We start from the raw sequence: 26,010 nt of genomic DNA, 5'->3' as shown, positions 1-26,010 counted from the left end.
CACAAATCTTCCTTAGAAAGCCAACTTCTTCGGTTACTACAAACATCCCAATTGCACTTCCTTCAATTCAACAGGCCCTTTATTCCTCAATGGGGATTTTTCTCTGTCAGTTCTTTTCAATGAGGAAACAAGGAGCTACAGTAGCCCCGCTCCAAACCGGCAAGAGGAACTACAGCCGGAGAGGAAAAAACAACACCACCATAAGCCTCCATAAAAGATGCCTTTTAGCTGTAATAAAATGTACAAAGATTTCCTGTGGGACTCGGTCTCCGAGCGCAGAGCACAAGGCTGCTCTCTCTTTCTAGGTTGCACCCGGTAATGAGGTAAAACTTACATCTAAAGTCTAAAGACCTGAGTTGGTCTCTTAGGTTGAGACTGGGAGTCCATCATTAATAGGAGACAGAGAGAGCATGCTTTTACACACACACGCACGCACGCACGCACACACACACACACACACACACACACACACACACAGACACAGACACACACACACACACACACACACACACACACACACACACACACACACACTTACAGATGAGACAGAGATGTCAAGTGGCTGAAGGCTCCCTCCGGAATAGTTGAAAGGTCATTTCCGTGGAGAGTTCTGAAAGAGAAGAATAAAAGGGAAATGAAAAAAAGCATGGAGCTCTGGGAGTTGGTTCCATTGTTTTCCACACTATAAACGGAGATAGAGAAAGAAAGGGTCAGTCATTCACGGCATTTAGTGTGGATTATAGAAAACCACTGCATTTTGTGAGACACCGGTGGGAACGGCAGATTTGCATTGAGATTTCATTGTATGCTGAGTCGATTCTGTTTAATAATTTCTCCTGTTGTATTACGGGACGCTCGGCCCACACATAAACACTCAGACCGCAACCTGAGAACATGATTGGACAGCTGCGGGACATTGAGGCCACCTCAGCGGTGGCCCTGGGGCATTCTGGGAAATTAAAAAGTGACAATGATGACTGCCTGGCAGACTAAGCTTAAAGAGGCCGGAATAAGGTGGGCGTCCTTTGGTCTGTTTAAGGTATCTGTGCACACGGTGATGATAACCTATCCAGCTCGGAGCTACAGAGCACACCATCCAGCTTAATGCAGACATCTAAAGGTGCCTCTTCAACTATAGTCACACATTTCAAACTTTTTCAAGCAAACATTTTTATTAAATTGATCAAATCTAATAAAAGGCATCTGTTTCAAATAAATGTTGTTTTTAAATTCTCTGTTCTAAGAAACTTGGTTTCCACAAAAATGTCCCAACTTTTGAATGAACTGTTATTTTCGCATAATAAATATTCACATGATTTATGTATATTTTACACTTTGTTTTAGAGTATTATACTTTTAAATTCTCATAGCAAAATTAATATTTTAATGGATTTTCATACAATGAAAAAAATAGGGGTAGAAAGAGTTACAAAGAAATGGCAAATATAGAAATTACACTAAATTTTAAAGGAGAAAAACTGAAATAGCCTTTTTTTTGTAAACTTATTTCCAATAATCTTTTTTTTTTTTTTTTAATTTACAACTTCAAAAAAAAAAAATTTTTTTTCAGTGTAGTTCAGAGTTTGAGTCTATGGAAGCCCGTTTCTGCCACTGAATAAAAAATAAAAAAAGTTATTATTATTTTTATCTCACAATTCTGACTACTTTTCACAGAATTGTGAGGTTTAAAGTCAGAATTGCGAGATATAAACTCAAAATTCAGACTATTTCTCACAATTGCGAGTTTTATCTCACAATTCTGATTTTTTTTCTCGCAATTGTGAATTTATATCATGCAATTCAGACTTTTTTTTTTTTTGATTTTGAGTTTTGTGTTGTAAAGTTTTGTTTTGAGGGGGAAAAAAGACTGATATGTCCTCAGAATTGCGGGTTTATATCACACAATTCTGACTTAATAACTCATAATTGCCTGTTATAAAGTAAAAATTTTGAGATACAACTTGCAATTCTGAGAAAAAAGTCACAATTTCGAGATTTAAACACAATTCTGAGAAAAAAAAAAGTCTGTGAGATAAAAAGTCGCAATTACCTTTTTTATTTTTTTATTCAGTGGTGGAAACGGGCTTCCATATGAGTCTGTAAGTAGTTTGGTAAGAAAAATAGATGATGAAGGCATGGTCAAAAGTTTCCAAGACCATTTTAATGTGACTTTCATATAACCAAAAGAAAAGGTTTTCCCATAGGACTTAAAGCGCTCTTAAAATCTATTGCTTTGTTCCTTCAGAACTTGCTTATGCTGTGAATGTGCTGTTCTAAAGCAGCTTTGTTCAGGCACTAATCTCCTGAAGTTAAGTTCATGAGGCAGGTGTTGTTGTGCATGGGGAGTGTGTGTGTGTGTGTGAGAGAGAGAGAGAGATTGATGTGACTATGCAGCAGATCGCTGGTTCATCAGGTAAAAAACAAAAGGGAGTCTTACAGCAGGCGGAGAGAACGCAAGCCATCAAATGCATGAACCGGGACACAGCGAATTTGATTATAGCTCAGGATACTGCAGAGAAAGAGAGAGCGAATATGAGTGAGACACAGAGACAACGACAGTTATTTAATGTCAACATTTCTGCCCAGATTTTTGGCAGAAGTGATCAGGTTCACATGACGGCACTGACAAACACACGTCGACACAGAAACTGTGTCTGATTGTTGGATGATGGTGTTAACTTACAGGGTGGCGAGCTGCGTCATGTTGCTGAAGGTGAGAGGGGCAAGAAGACTGATGCTGTTATTACTGAGGTCTCTGCAGAGGAAACACACACAAACACACAGCAGATTCAATTACACACCGTCAGAAGAATGTCTACAACGTGCCTTCACAATCCAAAGCCAGGTTTACTCTCAGAAAAGAGATTTTTTTCATTTCATCCTGGTTAAATAAAGATTATTAACTAATGACTTCAAACATGCATAAAAACTAAACTGTACACTGCAAAAAAAAAAAAAAAAAAAAAAGTAGTTGTGGTTGTCAGAAACTCATTCAGTAATAATGTTTGAGGGATTATGGGATGGCATGTTGGCATATTATACAACTTATCATATTTCCTTAAGTGGCTGAATGTTATACCAAGATACATAAAGCACCAAAATCTGCTTTGTATACCTTAAAAAATGTGCTGATTATTACCATCTGAGTACACATGCCAATACAAAGTCACAAGATGAGTTCATCATAAGTGGCCTGTCTGTAAAATGACTGATTCTCATATATAAACAGAGCATATGCTCACACACACACACACACACACACACACACACACACACACACACACACACACACACACACACACACACACACAGACACACACACACACACACACACACACACACACACACACACACACACACACACACACACACACACACACACACACACACACACACACACACACACACACACACCCAAACCCAGCACCAGGGTAATGCACAAGAAAGTGACTAAGACTAAGAAAATTAAAAGAAAAAAAAAACGCATAACACTGAACAAAACACCCTTGTGTACATTACTGATAACAAAAATGATAAGAAATCAAATTATTAAATAAAACACAAAACTGGCATGTGATGTGTCACACAGAGACTTCTGGGAATGTTGTTTTTCATGTTTTTCACCATAAATTATATAATAATTCACAGCTTCTACAGAAATTTGACAGTTTAATTTTATATTATTTTACAGTAAAATTCCAAAACATGCTATTTTAAACCATTTACAATTCTTCACCGTATATGCTAAGGTAACTTACAGTTAAACAATTAACAGATTTTTACTGTACCATTACAAACAATTATTTATTTATTTATTCATTTTACAATGTGAGATTTGTGTTGTATACAGATACCTCATATTTCCTAAAATGTTACAATTCCTGCAGCTTTGGAAATATAAATAATTCTGTATACTTAAAATAAACATAAGTACAAATGAAGGCATTAAATGCATAGTAGGTCCTTTTGGATAAAAGTGTGTGGCAAATGAATAAATTCAATGACAAGTGGAGAAATACATACAGCAGTGTCAGGTGTTTCAGATTAGCGAGCTCTCTGGTGACGGAGGTGAGGAGGTTTCCTTCCAAGTATCTGAAACGGTAAGAAAATCCTGTTAACAGGCAAGTTTACAATCCTCAAACAAGCTACAAAGTAAAACCAGATACATTTTAAATTTTATTTCATGCTTAAAAATCTATTTTACATTGGAAGAAATAGACTTATTAATACAAAGCGGCTCTAGATGTAGAGGAGTTACAGTGAGCTGCCTTGCTGTCTGTGCTTCAGAAAACAGCCAAAGACTGGTGGGATTGTTTTGAGTTTCATCCTAGTTTTGCCACTTTGTGACTTGCTAAAAGCCCTTTCTCCTGGACACTGCAAGATGACTGGACACAGATAGATGGGGTTTTGATAGGGAACTGATGGTCTGCTATCAAAGCGATTTGATAATGGGGTCTGTTAGTGAGCAAGAGTATTATCTTCAAAACTACGACACAAGAGAAGAGGTCAATCCTGCTGGAGTTTTCCTGTACAACCCAAGAACAATTACTGTCCTACTGCTGAAAAGTGTCAAGGCAGGATATTTCTGTTCACCACACTCGCTAATAAAACCGCTTGTTACCTTGTTACAGTCTCTCCCTGTCACTTGTTTGCAATCTTGTGATTTCTTTTCTTCTCTTAGTCACTGTCGTCTTGTTCTGTTGCTTCCCTGTCTCTCCGTCTATCCCTTTTCTCTAAGTATGAGTATGAGCCTGTCTTACAGAGTTTAAATGGCCTGTGTGTCAGCAGTTCTATGAAGGCGCTGTGCTCACTCTTCATCTGATTGGTCCACTAGATTATGATTGACACCTTAACTGTGCAACAACTCCCTGACCCTCATACAATCTCAGAATCAATCTCAGAAAAAAGGTATGAAGCCCCACTGGTGCAGTAGCCTAAGATACAAGAGCTAAAAGGTACATCTTTGTACCTTATTTACCCCTAAATGGTGCATATTAGTACCTTAAAGATACAGATTAGTAACTTTTAAAAGGGTACTGCCCCAGGAAGTGTTTTGTACCATTTTTTTCTGAGAGTGTACTTAGGATCATGGTCATCATGTGACATGGGCATTGTTTCAGAACATTTCAGAAACTGTATTTCTTATGGCAGGCTGGTTTACTTTATAACTCTTGAGTGATGAATGTCAATTCCTGCTACTGTCAAAGATGTGTGTCAATACATGACATTCAGGGTAGTGTGGTGTAGTGGATAACTTCTTACAAGACAGTCTGTCCTTGTAATAAATTTACCGAGCCATTTGTGAGTATGATTCATTGGCCAAAAAAATAAAAAAATAACAATAATAAAATTATTATTATATATATATATTTAAATATATAAATTTCAATTTATATAGCAAAAATAGAGTTATCATTAATTATTTTAATAAACATTTCGTGAAAATATAATATTATGATGGCCATAGTTTGAAAGCAAATTAATTTAGCAAAAAAATTAAATAAAATAAAAACTGTGAATGCATTTTTTATTTTATTTTCTTTGTCTTTTTGTACAAATGCATAGTACTGCTGTTTTTTAAATATAAATATAAATATATTATATATATATATATATATATATATATATATATATATATATATATATAAATATATATATATATATATATATATATATATATCTATATATATATATATATATATATATATATAATATTTTTTTTATAATTTTTTTTTTTAATTTTGTTCAACTCATTCAATCATGTGATTTGTGTTAGAGTTGTGTTATTTCCAATCAATCAGTATGTCCGAAACTGGTTCAAATCTCCATCTGCATCCTGAAGGTCATGTGGATATTTTTTGTTTTGTTTATTTTAATGAACTAAACTGCCAAAGTAAAGAAAACTGGACGTGACATTGAACAAACCATTGCAGAAACAAAATCCTATTTTTTTTGTGAAAATAAATAATCTAGGAGCTGGAAGAGGAAACTTACAGTTCAGTTGTATCTTTAGGGATACCCTTAGGAAGCAAACGCAGCCCGCGGTTACTACAGCGCACCACTGTGTCTGAGCATGAGCAGGAATCAGGACAGCGAGGGACCGACGGCAGACAGATATTCTCTTCTATACCTGAGAGAGAAAGATATGCATATTTTATGCTCCTTTACATCATGCAAGAGAAAAATGTAATATGTGTTGCTAACAGATCTAATATAGAAACTCATCAATTCTTTAAAAGGAAGTAATGGAGGATGGAGAAAATAGCCCTTCCTCCAGTATGTGGGTCTCCAAACATGGGTATCATTATTACAGCGCACACTTGCTCATAATAAGTGATACAGTACACAGGAGTTTAAAATCAGCAGCTAAATATTGCTTTTGGCCTCGCTTGCTCCACATTTTCTGCAAGCAATACTTGTAGCCTCCTCCCGAGCTGCTTTCATCCAAGCTCTGTAAGATGCTATCTGTAAAAGGCTGAATTGCCCTGCAGATTAAAAAGAAACAGCGAATTAAGCCATTAATGGGAGGTAATGGAGACTCCAACAATAACACGCAGACCAAGTCTGGAAGGAGAACGCTGGATCTGGATGTGCCTGCAAACACAGAAGAGCCAAAGGGACTGTGGGCTAGTTTTACAATGACTGGACTCCTTCAAACGAGCAAAAATATCTTCCCGTAAATCAATTTAGCTTGACTTTGTTACTCTAACTGTGATTGCAGAGCACTGAAACAGCTGGATGTTGTGGTGGTGAGTTTTTTGGAGCTGAAGTGACGGCGCCCCAACTCAAGGAGGAAGAAACGAACGGAATAACAACACATGAGCCCTGACAGACAGCTTCTTCTAACTAATGGACCTCGAGCCAGGGCGATTTCTCTCACTTTGAACCTCTTTATTTCAAAGTGCTACGCCCGTCTACAGCTGAGCAGGCTCTCTTAACACGATATTCCCTGAAGCAGCAAAAGAACTGTTTCTACCCTAGCTTTGTCAGGGAGGCCTTCTGAAACACAGGACCCTGGCCAGACAGAAGCCAAACCGCAGTTTCTTTTTCTCTGTTAAACTTTATGTCAGTCTCGAGAGGTTCTGTTTTTCCCCCTCTTTATGGACACGAGTTCTTCCCTATAAAAACCAGAGCTGGAGAAGATCATGTTTAGGCCTCCACGCTCAGTGTTTAATTTGTCCTCATGCTGCCCTCTCGGTACGGCCTTGTGGGAAGCTGGACGGGTGTGTGATTTACCCTGACGCTGGGAAGCAGGGAGAGGGGGATGAAGGTGTGGGAAATCTGAGGAGATGGAGAGGAGAGAGAGCCTCGGTCTGGAAGGAGGCGATGCAGCGGCCTGATCTAAGCAGCGTGAGTTCATGGGAACTGGAGATAGATGTGGTGTGGATGGCACAGGCTACAGAGCAAATACTAGCTGAGGTCTGCAAACCCTTGTTCACCGTCCTGACAGTGGGGCTCTGGTTCATGAGGAGCTGCTTAAAAGGGTGTATATAAACAGGCCAGTGTGTACATAAAGGAGTAGAAGAGTATGAAAGAGAATCAACATTGTATAGATGGAGACATGGGAGTATAGATTGGTATATTCATATTTACTATACATATATATATATATATAAATATATATATATATATATATATATATATATATATATATATATATATATATATATATATATATATATATATATATATATATATGCTTACTGCATGAACCGCATTCAAAATTGTTGATAAACCTGTATATATGTAAAATATATATATACATATTGGTCATACATAAGTATGACCCTAAATTATTATTTTTTAAATTATTATTAATAGATATAAATTATTCTTTTAAAAATATATGAATTTTTTTATTCATTTCATTTTATATAATTAATAAATAAAATATTTTATTTGTATAATTTAATTTATTTTTATTTTTATTTTACACTAATATACAGTTGAATGCTCAGTAAGCATTATTCATGATAATTATATCATAAATCTCATACATTTTATTATATATAATCATATTATTTTAAAAAGGGTATATCATATAAACTGTTAATGATAATAAATCACTCGCCATTTGCAGTTGTGGTAAAAGTTAATTTTGGACCCTGGTTACTGTGACTGCACCAAAGTTAAGGAGGTCAGGCTATGCTTGTTTCTTTACTATGGTAAAATCAATGTGATGCATGACTTTTATTGCTTAATATACATTCTTTGACGCAGGAATTTGCTAAGTTACTTATCCATCAACAAAGCAAGCAGCAGATACTGTGCAAGAGGAAGTGGCCCAAAATAGAGTTATACCGTCGCAGGAGAAATCAGGCATGGCTACATCTTGTATGGGGATCTCCTTCAGGAAGGCAGGTTTCTGGCAGCGTGGGTTTCCACTAACCACCCTGGTCTTCTTAAGCCACAGTCCCAGCCAGGCTAAGTGACAGTCACACACGTAGGGATTAGACAGCAGGTTACTGTACACAAACAGAAAGAAAACACAAACCCCATTACTATATAATCACAACGGAAAGCAATCAGCAGGGTTAAATTACCACATAAACGATTCAACTTCAGCCCATTTAACCCAGCAGGAGAACTGAATTTGCATTTAAATAGCAATACAATGACATTATGACTGCGGTGTGGCCTGCAATGCTGATAATATTTGATAGCAACTTTTGCTATGTTATTACATTGTTATAAAACTGTTATAACTGCTACTACAAGTAAACTGCTTTTAACACTAATATGAGGGCTCACGAATAAGACACAGACACATTTTCATCAAGTTTGGGTACAGAACGATCCATCAACCAATGGCTACAGGGACCACTGGACTAGAGGCTTCAGAATCAACTTATTGGCCCATTTTTCATGCGTCCTCACTGAGTTCTGAAAGTTCAGGTGGTGGCACAAAGACCTAAATCATAAAATTGTAGCCTTGAGTTGAAAGCGTCACCAGCAATGACTCTAGAAGGCCCACCAGGGAGCCGGCTGACGGCCCACTCAGACGCCCGTCTAACTGATGCATTGCTGAAACACACGGGCAGGCACTATTACAGGCACAGAGGAACTCTTTCATACAGTGGGAACTAGAGTAGCTGAGAGTGACTGCTATACACTACAGCCTGCGGGATAAATTAATCGAGTGTGCTGACCTTCCACTGCTTTGCCAATAGATGCTTCGCAGCTTAAGGGGATGGGCTCATGTTAACACACCCTATACATGTGTTTGCCTTTAATTATCCCTACATCACTTTCTGTACTCGCTTCAAAGGGCAAAGGAACACAAGACAGCTGAGAGAGAACATCTGAGGCAGACGTTTGATTTGGGAATGATATCACAAACTAGACATGAGAGAATATTTATGCTGCTAAATTTAATAAATGGAACACAACCGACAAAAAAACATGGTTATTTTTACTGTGATAATCACAAGTGTGAGCATTCAAAGTAACCTCTGTCCTGATTGCTCACTTCAAAACTCTCCGGAAACACACTCCCGCTCTGCTCTAATTTTGGCCGAGGTGGAGGGATGAATGATGGAGTGAGAGAGAAATAGGAGGGAAGTGTGCCCAACATGCCTGCTGCACTACTGTGGGAAGAGAATAGCTGGGGAGACCTTGCACCCTCTCTCTCTCTCTCTTTCTCTCTTTCTCTCTCTCTCTCTCTCTCTGGATATTTTTAGCTGCCCTGTGCTGAAATGGACATGGCTGTGTCAGCCGCTGGGTAATTAGAGAGCTGGCAAAAAAGAAAAGAAAAAGAAAGAGTCTGAAAGAAAAAGCTTTGCTTATGGCATAAGGAAGAAAGAAAGAATTCAACATGGTTTGCAGTTTCCATATATAATCAATGTCATACATGTGTATTAATGTTAATTTAGTTGCAAAGAAGTATACGTTGCATTCTACATGGAGGTCTCTCTCTCAAAACCCCCCCCCAAAAACCCCACTTTTGTTCAATTCATGACTCAGTAGCAAGTGCCTTTATTTATTTATTTATTTATTATTCACAAATTATTAAATATAATATTTAGAACAAAAAATAACAGAATATTTAAAAATAATGAAATTTTATTTATTAAAATTAAATTAATTATTTGTATTAATTAAATCCTAGAAAATAGAATAAAGAAGACAATATTTAATAATATATTCTATTTTAAAATACAATATTAAAAAAACAACACGAAAACACGAACAAAACAAAGCTCAGCAAAGGCAAGCAAAATGACAAAACAAAGCAAAAACAACAACAAAAAGCAAGACAACATAAAAAAAAAAACAACACAAAATCAAAGCAAAGTAAAATACAAAACAAAACAAAAAACAACACAAAACAAAAAAAGTAAAAAACATACACCATGCTAAGCTGGAAAAAGGTTTTCAAGGAAGTTTACGCTGTGTCTATGCCTTGATAAAAAGGGAAAATATATGTTACTGATTAGATGACTTCATTGTGTAAATTCTTCCTGTTGTTTATGCATGCTAAACTTGATTAAATGGTCAGAAAGAAATGAATGACACCCCATGCAAATCAGACCAATCTGAGAGTCTCTCTGCTCAGAATCTGCTCACACATTTCAGTTAGTAGGGAGGGTTCACTGAATGAAAAAGAGAACCATGTGTATTGCTGCACGTTGAGATGTGTGCCAGGAATACAGCCTGATATGATAATTCAAATGGTTACAGATGCTCTCTGTGTTGGCAGTCATCATTTCCATTTTTTTTTCTGAAATTATGATTCCACCAGAAGTTATTTTGAATGCTTAACAGCATCTGTTTATCTACGAACATCTGTGAGATCTCTTTCAGTTTTCTCTGTTGATCTTTCTCTTTCTTGTCATTCCCTCAGGGCTGTGACACACTAGAGTTCATTTTTTGTTGATCAGCTCTTTGTTTACCTCCCCCACAAAAAAGCTATGCAGATATTAATCTGTATTAAAAAATGCACCACCCTCCATTTTCTCCAGCTGTTCCCGATTTCTTTACAGCATAAATCAAAAACAAAAATGAAATGGCAGAAGTATGAATTCGGTACATTTGCCTTTGTATGGACATCATCATCATCGCACAAAACTTTTAGTCCATTTTTAGACAGCAGAGCAATTTTCCTTTTTAGCCATTTTTGAATAATTCTCCCTGCCCCACGGGGCAAGCCAAAATGTTCTCATCTGAGGTTCAAAAACAACCGAGACAAGAAAACATAACCTCGTAATTTTGAAAAACATCTGCAAACAATAAGAATTCTTTGCTTTGACCACATCCTCATGCGCTTTGCATATGAAGATATAATAGGCGCTTGATTGGTGGTGGTGCGTGACCCGATAGACTGTGTTTGACTTCCTGCGTCTTTGTGAATTTTTCAACTAACTCATTTGTGGGTTTGGTATGGATACAGCAACTTCAATGAATAGTTTTATTAGGCAGCAGAGATTTTAAATTTGAAACCTAATTCTTAAGTATTATTATTATTATTTCAATTATTTCAAGAATTTCCGTCGATTGTGGATGCATAACTGATCAAGTGAACCCATGGCACAGAGGGGAATGTGTGTGTGTGTGTGTTTGTGTGTGTGTGAGGGTGGAGGACTCACATGGTGGAGAGGGAATGCAGGGTGTTGAAAGCTCCCGGGGCGATAGTGGAGATCCGGTTATCGTAGAGGGAAAGCAGGCGAACGGAACTCAGGCCGGTGAAGGTGGCGTTATCCACGCAGCTGATCTGATTACTCCTCAGCATCCTGATGGGAACACAGAGGCAGGGTGGATCACATTGAGTCTGACAGACAGCAGCATGCAGCTCATGGGGAGGGAGGAACGGAGAGCTGCTGTAATGCATTCAATCAAGTCAATCATGGTTTTATGGTATGACTGCTAACACATCACTTCATTTTTTTGTGGAAATGTGGCATGCACACACAGGTATAAGGGAGGGAAGTAGGTGCATACGAGACAGGAGTCTAGTACAAGTCTGAATGATGGATTGGCAGCGATTTGATCGTTGTGAAATTACAGGAAAGAAATCTGATGGGGTTTCAGCAGACGGCACGAACTGTGTATCAGATCTTCAAATGAATCATTGCTAAACTGGCAATGTTATTTACCTTAATTTGAACTATAAGCAAGATAGTTAAATAAAGTTATATTGCATTTTGCATAGTGTGTTTAGGTCAGGTCAGTTTTGTTTTTGGTGTAGAGTTTGGCTTAGTGCGTGCTGATTATAACAAGCTTTATTTAAACAACAGAAGTCTCTGTTTCAGTCTCTGGCTTGCTGGCCTTTGAGATTGCCAGGTAAACCATGATCTTGGATGGCGGCCTGTTCTGTAACCATGTGCGTATGCTCTCTGAGATCCTGTCTGTGCAGCAGACACGGGCCGCTGAGGCAGCTCGCCGCTTGACACGGGACAAGATGAGCTTGTGTGCCTGTGGTTGGGGAGGGCTGAGCTGCCCAAAACAATCAGGTTCTCCTAAAGGCCCTCAGCAGCACAAACGGGCTAAATGCAAACCAGAGTCTGCCGTGATGAAAACCTGAAAGCAGCAAATTCGGCATTAAACTCTGACAAACAGGGATCTGAGACGAGCAAACTCAATTTGGACAAATACTCCTGGGATTTGAAAGCCACTAAATCCAATATTGCAGGACCATGATTCCATTCATTTGCTCCTATGCACTCCTCTCTCTCTCCAATTTAGCTAATTAGAGCGACAGCAGACCTTAGGAAGGCTTTTTCTAACCACCAGGCTTCATATGCATTGTATTAGCATCTTTGTTTCCGACAGCGCTCCGAAATAGAGGACGTCTATGCCTGTAAGTTTCTTAGAACAGCTTCTCATGGTCAACATCTTGATTAGACCTGACGATCACAGTTTGGTTTCTGCTGAGAACGGGCAATTTTTCTTGAAAATTTGTTTCTAAAATAGCCTATATGAGCAATTCCTGGAGCACATTTCCAATGCCGTAACTCTAGTGTTTGTGCATTTATATTCAGAACCGTGTGAATATATGAATGTAAACGTGGCTCAGAGGCATGTCTTCATTTTAATGAGCAGGATAACAGTAGAAAACTGAAAAATGAGCTTAAACGTGAAACAGTGGCACTACTTACAGCGTTTTGAGGCCGCTCAAACCCTTGAACATCCGTCCGCTGACCGTCTGCAGCTTGTTTCCGGTCAACAGCAGCTCCAAAACACCTCCGGCCCCGTCAAACGCCCCCTCACGGATGTCCCGGAGTTTATTATTACTTAAGTTTCTGCAAACACAGAATTGAGGAAAACATTAACTCCCATTGCACTCTTTTAATCTGTTTCAAATGTGCTATTTATTACTCTGACAAATGGCAAAAAGCATAATGGTACACTGCAAATGTCTTTGTTTCATCATATGAATAGGTTGTGGTTGTATCCTAAACACACGTTTATGATGATTCACAGCTTAATTTTAAACTGTGCTTCAGTAAAATGTAAGTTCCGGCTTTTAGATCTGCCCAATTTATAACTGTGCTAGATAGTAAGCAATTTCATGCATGATAAATCGCCAGTCCTCTTCCTGAGCGAACACCACTCTTTCCAATTTTGGAGTGGCCTGCAAATATTGCCTGACAGTAAATCACTGCATGCGTTTTCCCATTAGGTTAGAATATTCCAGAAAGCAGAAATAAACCAGTTCGTACATCTTGCGCAGGTTTGGCAGCTTCTTGAAGGCCCCTGTAGCCTCTAGGACTGAGATTTCATTGTCGTTCAGCCGTCTGGTGGAGAGAGACAGAGGTTAACAGTTCAACAGTAAGTACAGTACTCACAAGCTATAATAATAAGATAAAGTCTTACAGCAAAAAGCACTAGGAAACCTCACTGGAGCATGTAGGAGTGAGATGGAGACGAGAGCTAAGGGTGATGGGAAGTGATTATCATTCAGGCGCTGTCTCTGTTTCAGTCTTCAAGTCTCTTATGTGGGAGACGCTGTATAATCAGGACTGTGATGTCATTGTAATGAAAAATCTGTATAGCTCTCTCTTGTGTGAGCACTGGATATGTGACTCTCATACAAATTCATCTGTCCCTCAACATCAGTGAAGACAAAATGAAGGACATATTCTTTTTCAAATAATAACAGTGGACACGGAAGACGTGCTAATGGGCAACGCAGATTAATGGAGACATCTGGAAACAGATGGTGTGGTTTGCAATGGCATACTACTTTATGCCAGGGGTTTAGCAAAGGTAAGGTAGCAAAAGCAGGAGGAAACGTACAAAATAAATAAATAACACTGCACAATTTTATTATGCAAAAAGGGGGAAAGTGCTTCATATTTTGCTACACTACTGAAAATAGACGATGAATATGGATAGACAATGAATTTACTGATATGACAGCATCTCAAGGAAAACAAAATTCTATTGTAAACATTTACATATAATATTTTGCACATATTTAAAATATGTGGTAGTCTGTTATCAAATTTTTGTATTTTTGGAGCCATATTTAAAATAGAATTTTTTCACAGTATAATTGGGCCATTAAAAAAAAAAAAAAGTAAAAAAAACCCTGTTCTGTGCATGTATTACACAAGATGTTGTATCTTCCAAAACTGGTGCATTCAAGTCATGTCGGAAAAATTGCATTTATGAGTTAAAGGCACATAAACAGTACCAGCCTTTTTTATGTTAAATTTGTTAACATTAATGGAATACATATTATTTTTTTTATGTACAACAGAGCTAATATAAATTGCATTTAAAAATATCATAGTATTGTACAATTACTATAGAATACATAATTTGATTTACAGCACCTTCATAAATTGAATAAAAAAGCAAAATACACATAATGTGCATTCTTTATTCATCATATAGTATATAAATAAAAATCTTGTTGAATTTTATGCAGAAAAGGTACATTGTCACACTGAAATGGGATTACTTTAAACTGCTAGTAAATTTGACAAATATTAACAAAGAAACAGCAAGTATAACATCAAATTACATGTTACATTTTGAAGTGGAAATAGTATAATAGTAAGATTAATTTTGTTGTTGTTAAATATCCTCCAGTTATCGTTTCTATTCACAACTTTGAAAATGTATTTTTCACTTTGCATCTTGCTCCAGTCAAATTTATTTGAATGCACATGACGTCATAATTACGACTTCCCAACTTGCAAATACAAAATTCCCAGGAGGACTTGAATCCACCAAATGTGTAGATTATAACCAGGAAAAAAACAAGAAACTATAACCAGGAAATGATAGCATATAGTACTGTACATACTGCACAGCAGTTAGCAGTACGCTAGTATTCCACTGAAAACACAAAGTGAGACAGTCTGGTGCAGAGAAGGTCTAGACAAGGTTGAGAGAGACTTTCCAAACATTAGTAAAAGTAGAGTCTAGTAAATGCACCACGGCTGTCTTTTTGCTTCCCCCAGGGCTGCTTTCCCCAGCGGGGCCTGCCATGGGAAAGCACATCAGACATAAAGTGCTGGTTCCTGGTTGCTAGCATTCCCGCAAGAGCTCTATAAATAAGCAGCTGCGCTAGCGGGTGCAAGCTGTAGTCACTGAGCCGCAGAAAGACAGAGAGAGAGAAAGAGAGAGAGAGTGACAGATGACTCGAGTTGATGGGACTGCAGAGGGAAAACCCTGATGTGTCCTCTACACACCAACACAAGGGCAAACGCATTGTCACCCTGACTAGCACTGCCCAGGGAAAACACGGCTGAGTGGCTAATGGACATTCATTCACCACAACTCAGCTGGGGACGAGACCCCGTAATCAGAGGACGGGAGAGAGGAACGAGGCCTCGGAGACAGAGGGACACTGAATTGGCGTGGTGAGACTGTAAATGGCAAATGATCTCGAGAATGACTGATGGGGTCGCTAGGTGTGTTTGTAAGCTCAAATGTGTGACTCTTACAGGTCAGAGGTGTGCTCCGGCAGGTGAGGGGGGATTTTGGTGAGTTTGAGGTTGGAGCAGTCCACCACTGTTCCCTCACACCGACAGCGCTCGGGACAAACCAGGTCCTGGAAACACTCGCCGCTGAGACGACTGCGGTAGTCCTCCGCACCTAACAAACACAACAGACACAAACAGAGAGAGACAGACATTCAACCAGCTTACTCAATTCATCACGCGCATGGTTAAACCTCACAAAATCTGTCAAGCACATGCCCAGGTCACCTAAAAAGAATTGTAAAAATATATTTAATATATTATAAGAAATATATTTGCATAAAAATTAAGCCTTTTTGCACATTATTTTCAGAACAATTAAGCACTATAAATAAAATATAAAATAAAATGTATACAAGATTTTTGTTGTACTGACTATATATTTTTTTTTAATACAGTTCAAATAATAGGCATTAGGAAATAAAATCTTAAAGTAAAAAGTCTGAAATTCATGTTATGTAAAAAAAAAAAACATAACTATGGCAATAGCCATATGATTTCTGACATGTGCTGTATGCGGTCGACCAATCACAACAGACTAAGCCATCTGACCAATCACAGCAGAGTAAGCTCAGGAAAGGAGGGGTTTAGAGAATCTGAACCTTAGAACTGCTTCAAATGAATCTTTTGAGAATCGTTGGAAAATGAGGTGATATTAAATGCATATTTAGAAAAAACAAAAGCATTTTTTGACCTTACATGCATGTTAACCTATTGAGACTCCCAAAACCATATAAAGAACCTAAAAATGGCATAAGACTTTATAATCGTTATGGATGTAAAATGTATGAACAACTTATTTTTCTATAGAAAATGTAAATTTTTACTTGTCATGCAAATGTTTTTGCATGTATTTATAAAAAAATGTATTTATATAAAAAAGAGCTGTAATACACTTCAAATTTCAAATAATGGGAATTAGGGCAAAAATCTGGACCTGGACATAATTTTCAGATTCACCCACATCATACAATTTTTTAAACAGTTTATTTTACACCTTTGTTCTTTACACCAACAAACACATCCACAAACAGACACAGGCACTTGTTTTGCGAACACAACCTCATCGTCTGCATTCTTTTTTTCAAGATAGCAGCGTCACTGAGCGAGGGGTCATGTATTGGAGGTCTGGCACTACGAAGTGTTTTGACAGGAAAACACAGGCAGTTTCTGTGTAACACAAGGCTCTGGCCGCCTGCGATATGTCTGCTTACCATCAGCCATCACTCGCCTGCCACTATTTATCTTATTCCCACCATCTCCGTTCGGCTGCCCTGATGCTTCCAGCCAAAGGCCCGATGTTAAGCGACCTTAAAAAAAACGCCCTTTGAAACGCAGACGGAGAACACAGCTAGAGCTCCTCACAAGCGATCCGTTGTTCCCGGGTTAAAGAACGGCACCTTCACTCCTCATGGTGGCAAAGACAGCTGCCACTGCACATATCCCAGAATGCCATGCTGTGTGCGAGTGTGTCCAGCGGTCCCTGGTGCTTGACGGAACCATGTGAGGCTTGTGTAGGCGGCGGCACATGGTTAGATCAAGCACAAGAGACAGCTGCACCAGAGGCCAGAGTGGAGGAGCGGAGCGGGACGGAGAGGCAGGGAGGAGGAGGAGGAGGAGGAGGAGGAAGGAGCAGCCAGGACACAGCAGCCAGGAAGCCACCCAGAACTCTGGGCCACCATGCACACAGGCGGGCCGGCCCCTTTCCCTCGTCCCAGCATGGACATTACCCAACCGGGAATACAAGGCCCGAAAAGACAGACAGACAGACAGACAGAGAGACAGACAGGGACTAGAAAGACACACACATAAAGACATCGCAGAGGAGAAAGGAGTGGAGCAAAGCCCTCTGCCACCACACATTCACACAGACATAAAACACAGATTTTCATGTGCAAACACTGTGGAAACACACGCTAGGGGCCAATAGTGGGTTTGTGTGCTCTGGCGTTGCACTTGTTATTGTGCTAATGTACTGACAGAAGTTAAATGAGAAAAACCTGTGGCTTAATATCAAAGCAAACAGTGGCTGCACTTCTCCTACCAAATCAGTTCCCTCAGGGGCCAGTGCTTTTGGCAGCGGGTGGGGGCCCAGTTCCGACTCGTAAAAACATCCTCTAAAAAGGCATCGTCATTCTGCTTCAGAACAGCCAGCATTGTCCTATTAGCACTCTGAAACCTGGCAGTGTGTGAGAAGAACTGCTCCAGGCCAGAGTATGCCACACACACACACACACACACACACACTCATAGGAAAAGGAAAGGGACGTCACTGAGTGTGAGGAGCCTCAGTGTGAAGAAGCATGTGAGCAGCAATTGCTGGGCCAGAACTCCAAGCCATCCACTGTGCAAGTCATTGTGCACAGACTAGTGGGCTCACTGTGGGTGGGACAGGTGGGAGGCAGTAGCCTGGTTCTGATTCATTCACTTGATTGACTGTCTTTCATAAGGTGTAAGTCCCTTTGTTAACTTGGACCAAAAACAACCATTATTTAGTTGTACACTACCATTTTCCACCTACTCACTGAATTTAAACAGGATTTTGTGGCTACTGGTTTGCTCGTATTATACTATTTTTATTCAGCAAGGATTGCATTAAATTAAATTGCATGCATTAAATTGATCAAAAGTGACAGTGAAGGCTTTTACATTGTTACAAAAAAATTCAATTTCAAATAAATGCTGTTCTGTTGAGCTGTCAACTCTTCAAAGGATCCTAAAAAAGTACCATGGTTTTCACAAAAAAATTAAGCAGCACAACTGTTTTCAAAACTGATAATAATCAGAAATGTTTCTTGAGCAGCAAATCAGCATATTAGAATGATTTCTGAAGGATCACGTGACACTGAAGACTGGAGTAATGATGCTGAAAATTCAGCTTAAATTTGAAACTATATTAAAATAGAAAACTATTTATTTTAAATTATAATAATATTTCACAATATTACTGTTTTTAATGTATTTTTGATCAAATAAATGCAGCCTTGGCAATCATAAGAGACTTTTTTCAATGCTAACGCTTTGACACATTTTGATAGTCCACTTCAGACATTCTAATAACTGTAAGTAACTTTGTAACTACATGTCAACCAGCAGTCATTAGAGTATTAGTAGACTGTCTACTTAATATCTAATAACACTTTATTTCGATGGTCCATCCACAGATATTCTACTGACTATAAGTAACTTTGCAAGTGCATTCCAACTTACTCTACTGACCCTCACTTAACAGTCTACTAATACTTTAATGAGAGTTGTTTGACATGTAGTTGCAAATTAATGAGAGATAGCTGACATGTACGTAGTTGCTTATAGTTAAATAAAATAAAATGCAACCCTTTTAAAACACACACACACATAAAATATTTTAACAACCCCAAACGTTTGAATGGTAGTGTGTTTTGACAACGTTTTCGCATTTGAAATGAGCAGCCAGCTACCAAGCCGCTGAATACTGAATGTGAAGTGAGCGATCATGTTACAATGTCATAACATTTTGATTTCTAAATGACCCATTTTTCCATCTTAGTGTGAATATTCTGTACGGACTGCCTTGTGAATGTTAAAGTATATCTACACACTATAGTATTGTTTAATTTCACTCCAAGTACCAACTAAAAGACCTGTTTTACATAAAACACAGTGTGCAGGTGTGTAGCTATACCTGTGCAGCGGAACTTCTTGCCCTTGACCTGACTGATGCGTTTGTTGGCGAGGCGGCGCGGATGGCTGCATCGAGCTCCGCTGGTCTCAATTGGATTGTCGAACAGGTAGTCGGCCAGCCACTTCAGATGACAGTCACACATGAAGGGATTCTGAGCGAGGTGTCTACGGAGGGTGGACATAAAGATAAATCAAAACAGTTAATTAGAGTCAAGGGAGTTTGTATAATCAAACAGTAATATCCTGAGATAACAATATGATTCATAAACATGAACTGTTTTTGTTTTCAGTGTTAAGGTTTTCATTTGTTTAGTTCACATTTATCTCACTGCTGTTGATGTTGTTTTGCTGTCTACTTGCAGCTAATTAATTGCGAGGTGAAAGCAGTCCCGCTTAACAGTTGCTTAGAGACTGGAGTCTCTTGGACTGAGGGTGTGAAGAATGGAGTGTTTATGTGTGTGTGTAACTCACAGTGTTTTGATGGCACGCAAAGGGGTGAACAGGCCTTTGCTGATGGTCTGAAGCTTGTTGTCGTAGAGGGACAGCAGATTGAGGTTCTGCAGGTCTTTGAAAGTGTTCACTCGGAGACAGTTGATCTTGTTGGCGTTCAACAGTCTAAAAAAGTAAACAAGTTTTATTAAATGCTGTTTTCTTATCAGTACAAACACACAATAACAAAGCAAACAAACAAACAAACAAACAAAACCCTAAAAAATGCTTTAAGCTCTTTTATAATATTTATGTTTACTTTAAACTTATAATAAGCACTTTCTTACCAATTGAATTATGGTACAGAGCACATAACTTCTAAGTTGCAACCCCCCCCCCCCCCACCAAAAAAAAAAAAAACTTTAAAATGAATACTGAAATTTTCAAAATTATGTATTCCTAAAATAAAGTAAAAAATAAACATACAAATCGAAAAAAAATAAAGAAAGAAAAACAAACAAACAACCCCCCCCGAAACAAAACGAAGCCAAGAACAAGACAAATAAAAAGCTAAAAAAAAACTAGCAAGACAGAGTGAACCAAAACAACACAAGCAAAGTAAAGCAAATCATCTCAAAGCAAAGCAAACAAAACGAGCAAAGTAAAGTAAAGCAAACCAAAAATAAACAAGCAAAGTAAAGTGAACCAAAAATAAACAAGCAAAAGTAAAGCAAAGCAGAGCAAAGCGAAGCGAAACGAAACGAAACAAAACAAAACAAAACAAAACAAAACAAAACAAAACAAAACAAAACAAAACAAAACAAAACAAAACAAAACAAAACAAAACAAAACAAAACAAAACAAAACAAAACAGGCAAAGTAAATCAAAGCAAAACAAGCAAAGGAAAGCAAAGTAAACCAAAACATAACAAAACAAAACACGCAAAGTAAAGCGAAGCAAAGCAAACCAAAAATAAACAAGCAAAGTACATAAAACCAAAACGAAACAAAACAAGCTAAGTAAAGCGAAGCAAAGCAAACCAAAACAAAACTAAACAAGCAAAGTAAAATAAAGTAAAGTAAAGTAAAGTAAAGTAAAGTAAGCAAAGCAAAGCGAAACTGAGTAGGTGCAATGGGTCCAAGTGCATGTTTCCTAAGGGTACTTTTTGAAAGACTTAAGATACAAGTACTTTTCATTTTCAATTTGCCAGACTGAGCGGAAAAGACTCACTCTGTCTGAATGATTTTATGTTTTGCTTTAAAACCTCTAGTGGAGAACATGATGGTTGCAGTAAATTTTGTAATCTGCCCTGTATCTGTAAGCAGTGTGCAGATTTCAATAGGGATGAACTTCACAGTGTGGAATCCACAAAGTGCTCAAAGCTGTGCGACTCGATGTAAGTATTAGAAACATATTCAGATCTATAGATCTAATTTACTCAGTTAACAGAGCACAAATTTAAATAAAACCGGACTGAATGTGTTGTCGATGAACTGCTGGAGTATTCAGCTGCTGAGTTGCACCCATCACTCCTGTCATGTCACGCACTCCACCCTGACTTCCAGCCGCCTTCGCGTCTCTCCCATTCAGGCCGCCTGACAATTGACTAACGCAGTCATGTGCTTAATTACTGAAAGCCATTGTAATGAGGTTTTGTCTTGCAGAAAACGCATGCATCGTTAGTCTGCTCACAGGGTGAACTAATTAGGTTTGAGTATCTCAAAAAAGAAAAAAAAAATAATAAAAACAAAAGAAAAAAAGAGTGAATAAAACCGTACACTAAAGAAAGAAACACAAACTAGCCAAACTAGCTTTGCAAAATTGGTGGAATGCCCTGAGGTTTACCTTTGAAAGGGTCTTATTAAGAAAATCCATTAAGGATGAAGAACTCTAATTGCTGAAAACACAGATAATTTGTGCCATTATGGCAGTTGACAGTGAAAACATGGGCCGGGCTGCTCCAGTAAATCTATGGCGTTTTAGAAGCATAATGTGAGCTTATTTTTGTGCCCGCGGCAGCAGTGTGTACGTTAAGAAAAGCAGAAGCCATCAGAATTTCCCCAAATCATTAGAATAAGCTTAAACAGGCCCATTAGAGCAGAGAGATTCACCTCAATTTGGACCATTAAATGCAGAAATGATGTCTGAGCAACGTTTCCATGTCTACACAAATATAAGTAGGTGTGAGGGACATGTTTAGCAATCAAGTCCAATTTACATGCTAATGATGTCGAGAGTGTTCCCCCAGAGGAAACAAGAATAAAACTTGATGCTTCTTTCAGCCAAAACACTACATGCGCTCCTCAATTCTTTAAGTGCTTTTCTTCCTTTCATGAGGGAAAAGGGAGAGATGTAGAGACCTCCTATTATCCAACAAGTCCAATTTTTTTTTCACTAAACACATTTGTTCTCATTGTGAAGCATATACATATATACAGTGGGGTCATGTTACCAAAAAAATACAATGAAATAAAATAATAAAAAAATAAAGAAATGTTTTCAGGTAATGTCATTTTTTTTCTAGGTCACTAATTAAGACATTCTGAAATCATGCACAATCAGGCTTTGCAAAAATTTGTAGTGATAAAGTGGTACATATATTAAAGCAAATATATTAAATATCAAGTACCAAAATAGAGAAATTCAGTTTTTTTTTTTGTTTTTTTTACTTCTAATTTTTCAGTAAAATTGTTATGATACTAAGATAAAATATTATAAAATAATCAAAAATTTATTATAATAAATTTTTTTAAATGTTTTTTTTTTTTTTTTTAAGTCTCTTACACTGACCAAGGCTGCATTTATATGATCAATAATACATTAAAAACAGTAATGGAATGACATTATTACAATTTCAATTAATATGTTTTCTATTTTAATTTAATTTAATTTTAAAATGTAATTTCAGTGTCACATGATCCTTAAGAAATCATTCTAATATGCTGATTTGTTGCTCAAGAAACATTTCAGATTACTATTAATGTTGTGTTGCTTAATATTATTGAAATATAAATCTTTTGTAACATTATAAATGTCTTCACTGTCACTTTTGATCGATTTAATGCATCCTTGCTGAATAAATTATTAATTTCTTTGAGTGGTAGTGTAAAAAAAAATAAAAATCACTAGTGGTGAAACTTGGACCCCACTGCATATTCACACACACAGCAGTCACTATCTTCTTGACACTGAAGGTTATTGAGTCATAAATGCAGCACTCACAGCAACTGCAGGGAGACCAGGCCATCAAACAGTCCCTTTGGGATCTCTGCGATTTTATTTCCATACAGAACCCTGTAGATACACACAGATACAATGTAAATAGAGAACAATAAATCAATCCACAATGTCTCAATAAGTCTAGCCCATGTGCAACACATCAAGCGAGTATGTATGTTTCTTAAAGGGGCTTTCATGTTTTTTAAAAAAAGCAGGTAAAATCATGACAGTGGTACATAAAACTAGTCCTCTGAAGTCACACGATAAGATCTAGCTGTTGATGATCATGTTAGTGTGTTAAAGGCAGGGTAGGCGATTTGGAGAGTTAGGGCAGATGTACAAGTTTTCAATGAATAATGATATATTTTTCAGTCACAAAGCTATCGTATGGCTTCAGAACAGTGCATGACTTTTTTATGACAATTTATGGTGTTTTGTGTCCTTTTTGAAGTTCTCCATTCATAACAATTGTGCTTTGTGTTCACAGAACAAAGAATGAGTTCATTTGAGTTCTAAACAATGTTCACTTTTGGCTGAACTATTCCTGCAACACACTCTAATTTCCAAGCAAACGTGTGGTCGTGTGTTTATGTCATCTCGCGCATCCTCTTTGCTTTATTCCTATTCCCCGAGAGACCGCAGCCCATCTTCCACCCCTCAGCGTCGCTTTAATCACGCTGCATGTGTAAATGAGCTCTGTCTCGTGTACAGCTGTGTGGGCCGGACGCAGAGAGATAGATCTGACCAAATTAATATGCGCACGCTGAGTCTTCTGGCTCTCTCTGACTTGTTGAGGTGATTTAAATGAAAGTTCTCCCTTGTGTTCACGCTACTGCAGATGTCAGCAAACACACACACACACACACACACACACGCACGCACACACACACACACACGCACACTTGTCTCCAGTCTCTCAGCCTCCTGTCAACTGATTTATTCGACACCTGTCCTTTCACCTGACTGTTTACATTTACACACGGCTATTATCTTTGTAAATGTATTACTGTGCAGCTCAGGTGTATGAATTTTCATATGTTTGTGTCATTCACTAAATGTCTGCATGTGTGTGAGAAAAACACTTACAGTGAAGTGAGCGAGCGCAGGCCACTAAACGCATCTTCCGCAATCTCAGATATCTGATTCTTGCTCAGGTCTCTGTAATGACATAAACAGAGATAATACAGCCGACTGTTAGACCAAAAAAAGGGATGCTTTGCACATTTGTCTGACAGGACATCGATACTCCATAAATACCCAACAAACTCGATACTGAGGAGAAAGAACATAAGAAACTGCCTTGTGATCATCATTAGCATAATCTTTAAAGAGGTAGGTCACCTAACTTTTCTCACATCACATGACTTAGCTTATAGTGAATTAGCTGTGTGGACCAGTTTTTAGCTTTTTAACTTTGCAACTCCATGAGAGTGAATAAAGAAGTACTTGTTCCTTAAAAGTCTTCTGTCATGTAAGCTAGATTTTCTCAGTTTTGGGTTGTTGGGGTGGAAATATACTCTACAACGATTCCGTGAGAAGTGGTTATGAAAAATGTACACGCATTCATTTTTTTTTCTTAGGTGTGTCTGTTTGAGCATATTCTTCAAAATACAGAGCTCTTCACGTCAAGGCATCACTGCCAAAGCAGAGGTGAGACGATCTGAATTTGTGTCTAAAATATAGATTTCCTCGTGCAGGGTGACATGCCTCTAGAAACTGCTGTGCGTGTACAGAGCTCTTCACGTCAAGGCATCACTCAGGATAGAATCTACAACCATTTTTTTTTTTTTTTTTAATGCGGTTGACGATAGACGATCACTAACAATATTAAAAAAAAAAAAATCAAATAAAATGTAGTACTTTAAAAAGCAGGTATAGAGAGTTCATGTAGTGAGAGTTTCACAGTGTCACAATCAAACATGCTATTCACATTGCTCCACTTCCAAATACATATAATGCTGAAAAAGTAAAAAGTATAAAAATAAAGTGTGTATATTTCTAGATGTGTCAAAATAGAGGAATGTTTACCTGATTTTAAAGTGTTTTTTTGGATGTACAATATCGTTCAAAAGTTTAAGGTGAGTAAGATTTTTGAAATAAGTCTCTTATGTTTGTTAAAAAAATAACAGTAATATTATTAAATATTATTAAAATTTAAAATAACTTATATATATTGTATTTATTCCTGGGATCAAAGCTGTATTTTCAGCATCATTACTCCAGTCTTCAGTGTCACATGATCCTTCAGAAATCATTCTAATATGCTGATTTGTGGCTTAAGAAAATTTATTATTGATTAATATTTTTGCAGAAACCATGATACATTTTTTTCAGGATTTTTTGGATGGGGGAAAAAAAAACAGATCAGTATAATGTAAATGGTAAGATCATCAGTTTGTGTTGTTGTGTGAGGAAGTTCTTACATTCTCTTCAGTTTCTTGTATGTGGAAAACGCTTCTGCTGGGATGCTCTTGATCATGTTCTGCTCCAGACGGCTATATGGGAACAGATGGATATGTTTTGTTACACAACACTGACTTTTCCATTACGCTAGTAATTGCATATAATAAAATTACGAAACAAATATGGCACAGCAGAGAAAAGAAAACGATGCAATATTCCTGTAGGTGTTTCACAAATGTACATGCACCATATCACATTTATTCCACTCACAACACAGATCTGCTGGTAATTTCATTTCTCAGCGTCTGAAAGCATGTGGAGGCGTGTTTTACAGGCCCACTTTTAAAAAAGAAATGTTTCAAT

At 37.7% G+C, this 26,010-nt stretch overlaps 1 protein-coding gene across 1 annotated transcript in view; it reads right to left on the bottom strand.

Annotated features, from left to right (window-relative positions):
- Nucleotides 1-26,010, bottom strand: part of slit3 (slit homolog 3 (Drosophila)) — a 170,616-nt gene that overhangs the window by 23,455 nt on the left and 121,151 nt on the right. Inside the window, exons 10-24 of the mRNA XM_042770385.1 lie at nt 25,668-25,739; nt 24,331-24,402; nt 23,248-23,319; nt 20,067-20,210; nt 19,597-19,760; nt 15,897-16,047; nt 13,659-13,733; nt 13,095-13,238; nt 11,586-11,729; nt 8,302-8,465; nt 5,995-6,130; nt 4,024-4,092; nt 2,684-2,755; nt 2,438-2,509; nt 539-610 (exon numbers count right to left, since the gene is read on the bottom strand). Of these exons, the coding sequence (XP_042626319.1) occupies nt 539-610; nt 2,438-2,509; nt 2,684-2,755; nt 4,024-4,092; nt 5,995-6,130; nt 8,302-8,465; nt 11,586-11,729; nt 13,095-13,238; nt 13,659-13,733; nt 15,897-16,047; nt 19,597-19,760; nt 20,067-20,210; nt 23,248-23,319; nt 24,331-24,402; nt 25,668-25,739 (1,623 nt within the window). The remainder of the gene's footprint in view (nt 1-538; nt 611-2,437; nt 2,510-2,683; nt 2,756-4,023; nt 4,093-5,994; nt 6,131-8,301; nt 8,466-11,585; nt 11,730-13,094; nt 13,239-13,658; nt 13,734-15,896; nt 16,048-19,596; nt 19,761-20,066; nt 20,211-23,247; nt 23,320-24,330; nt 24,403-25,667; nt 25,740-26,010) is intronic.

This window comes from Cyprinus carpio, chromosome A14, assembly GCF_018340385.1.
Source record: "Cyprinus carpio isolate SPL01 chromosome A14, ASM1834038v1, whole genome shotgun sequence".
NCBI classification, from domain to species: Eukaryota; Metazoa; Chordata; class Actinopteri; order Cypriniformes; family Cyprinidae; genus Cyprinus; species Cyprinus carpio.
Note: the sequence above shows the minus strand (reverse complement) of the source record. Positions and strands in the feature narration are given on the sequence as shown.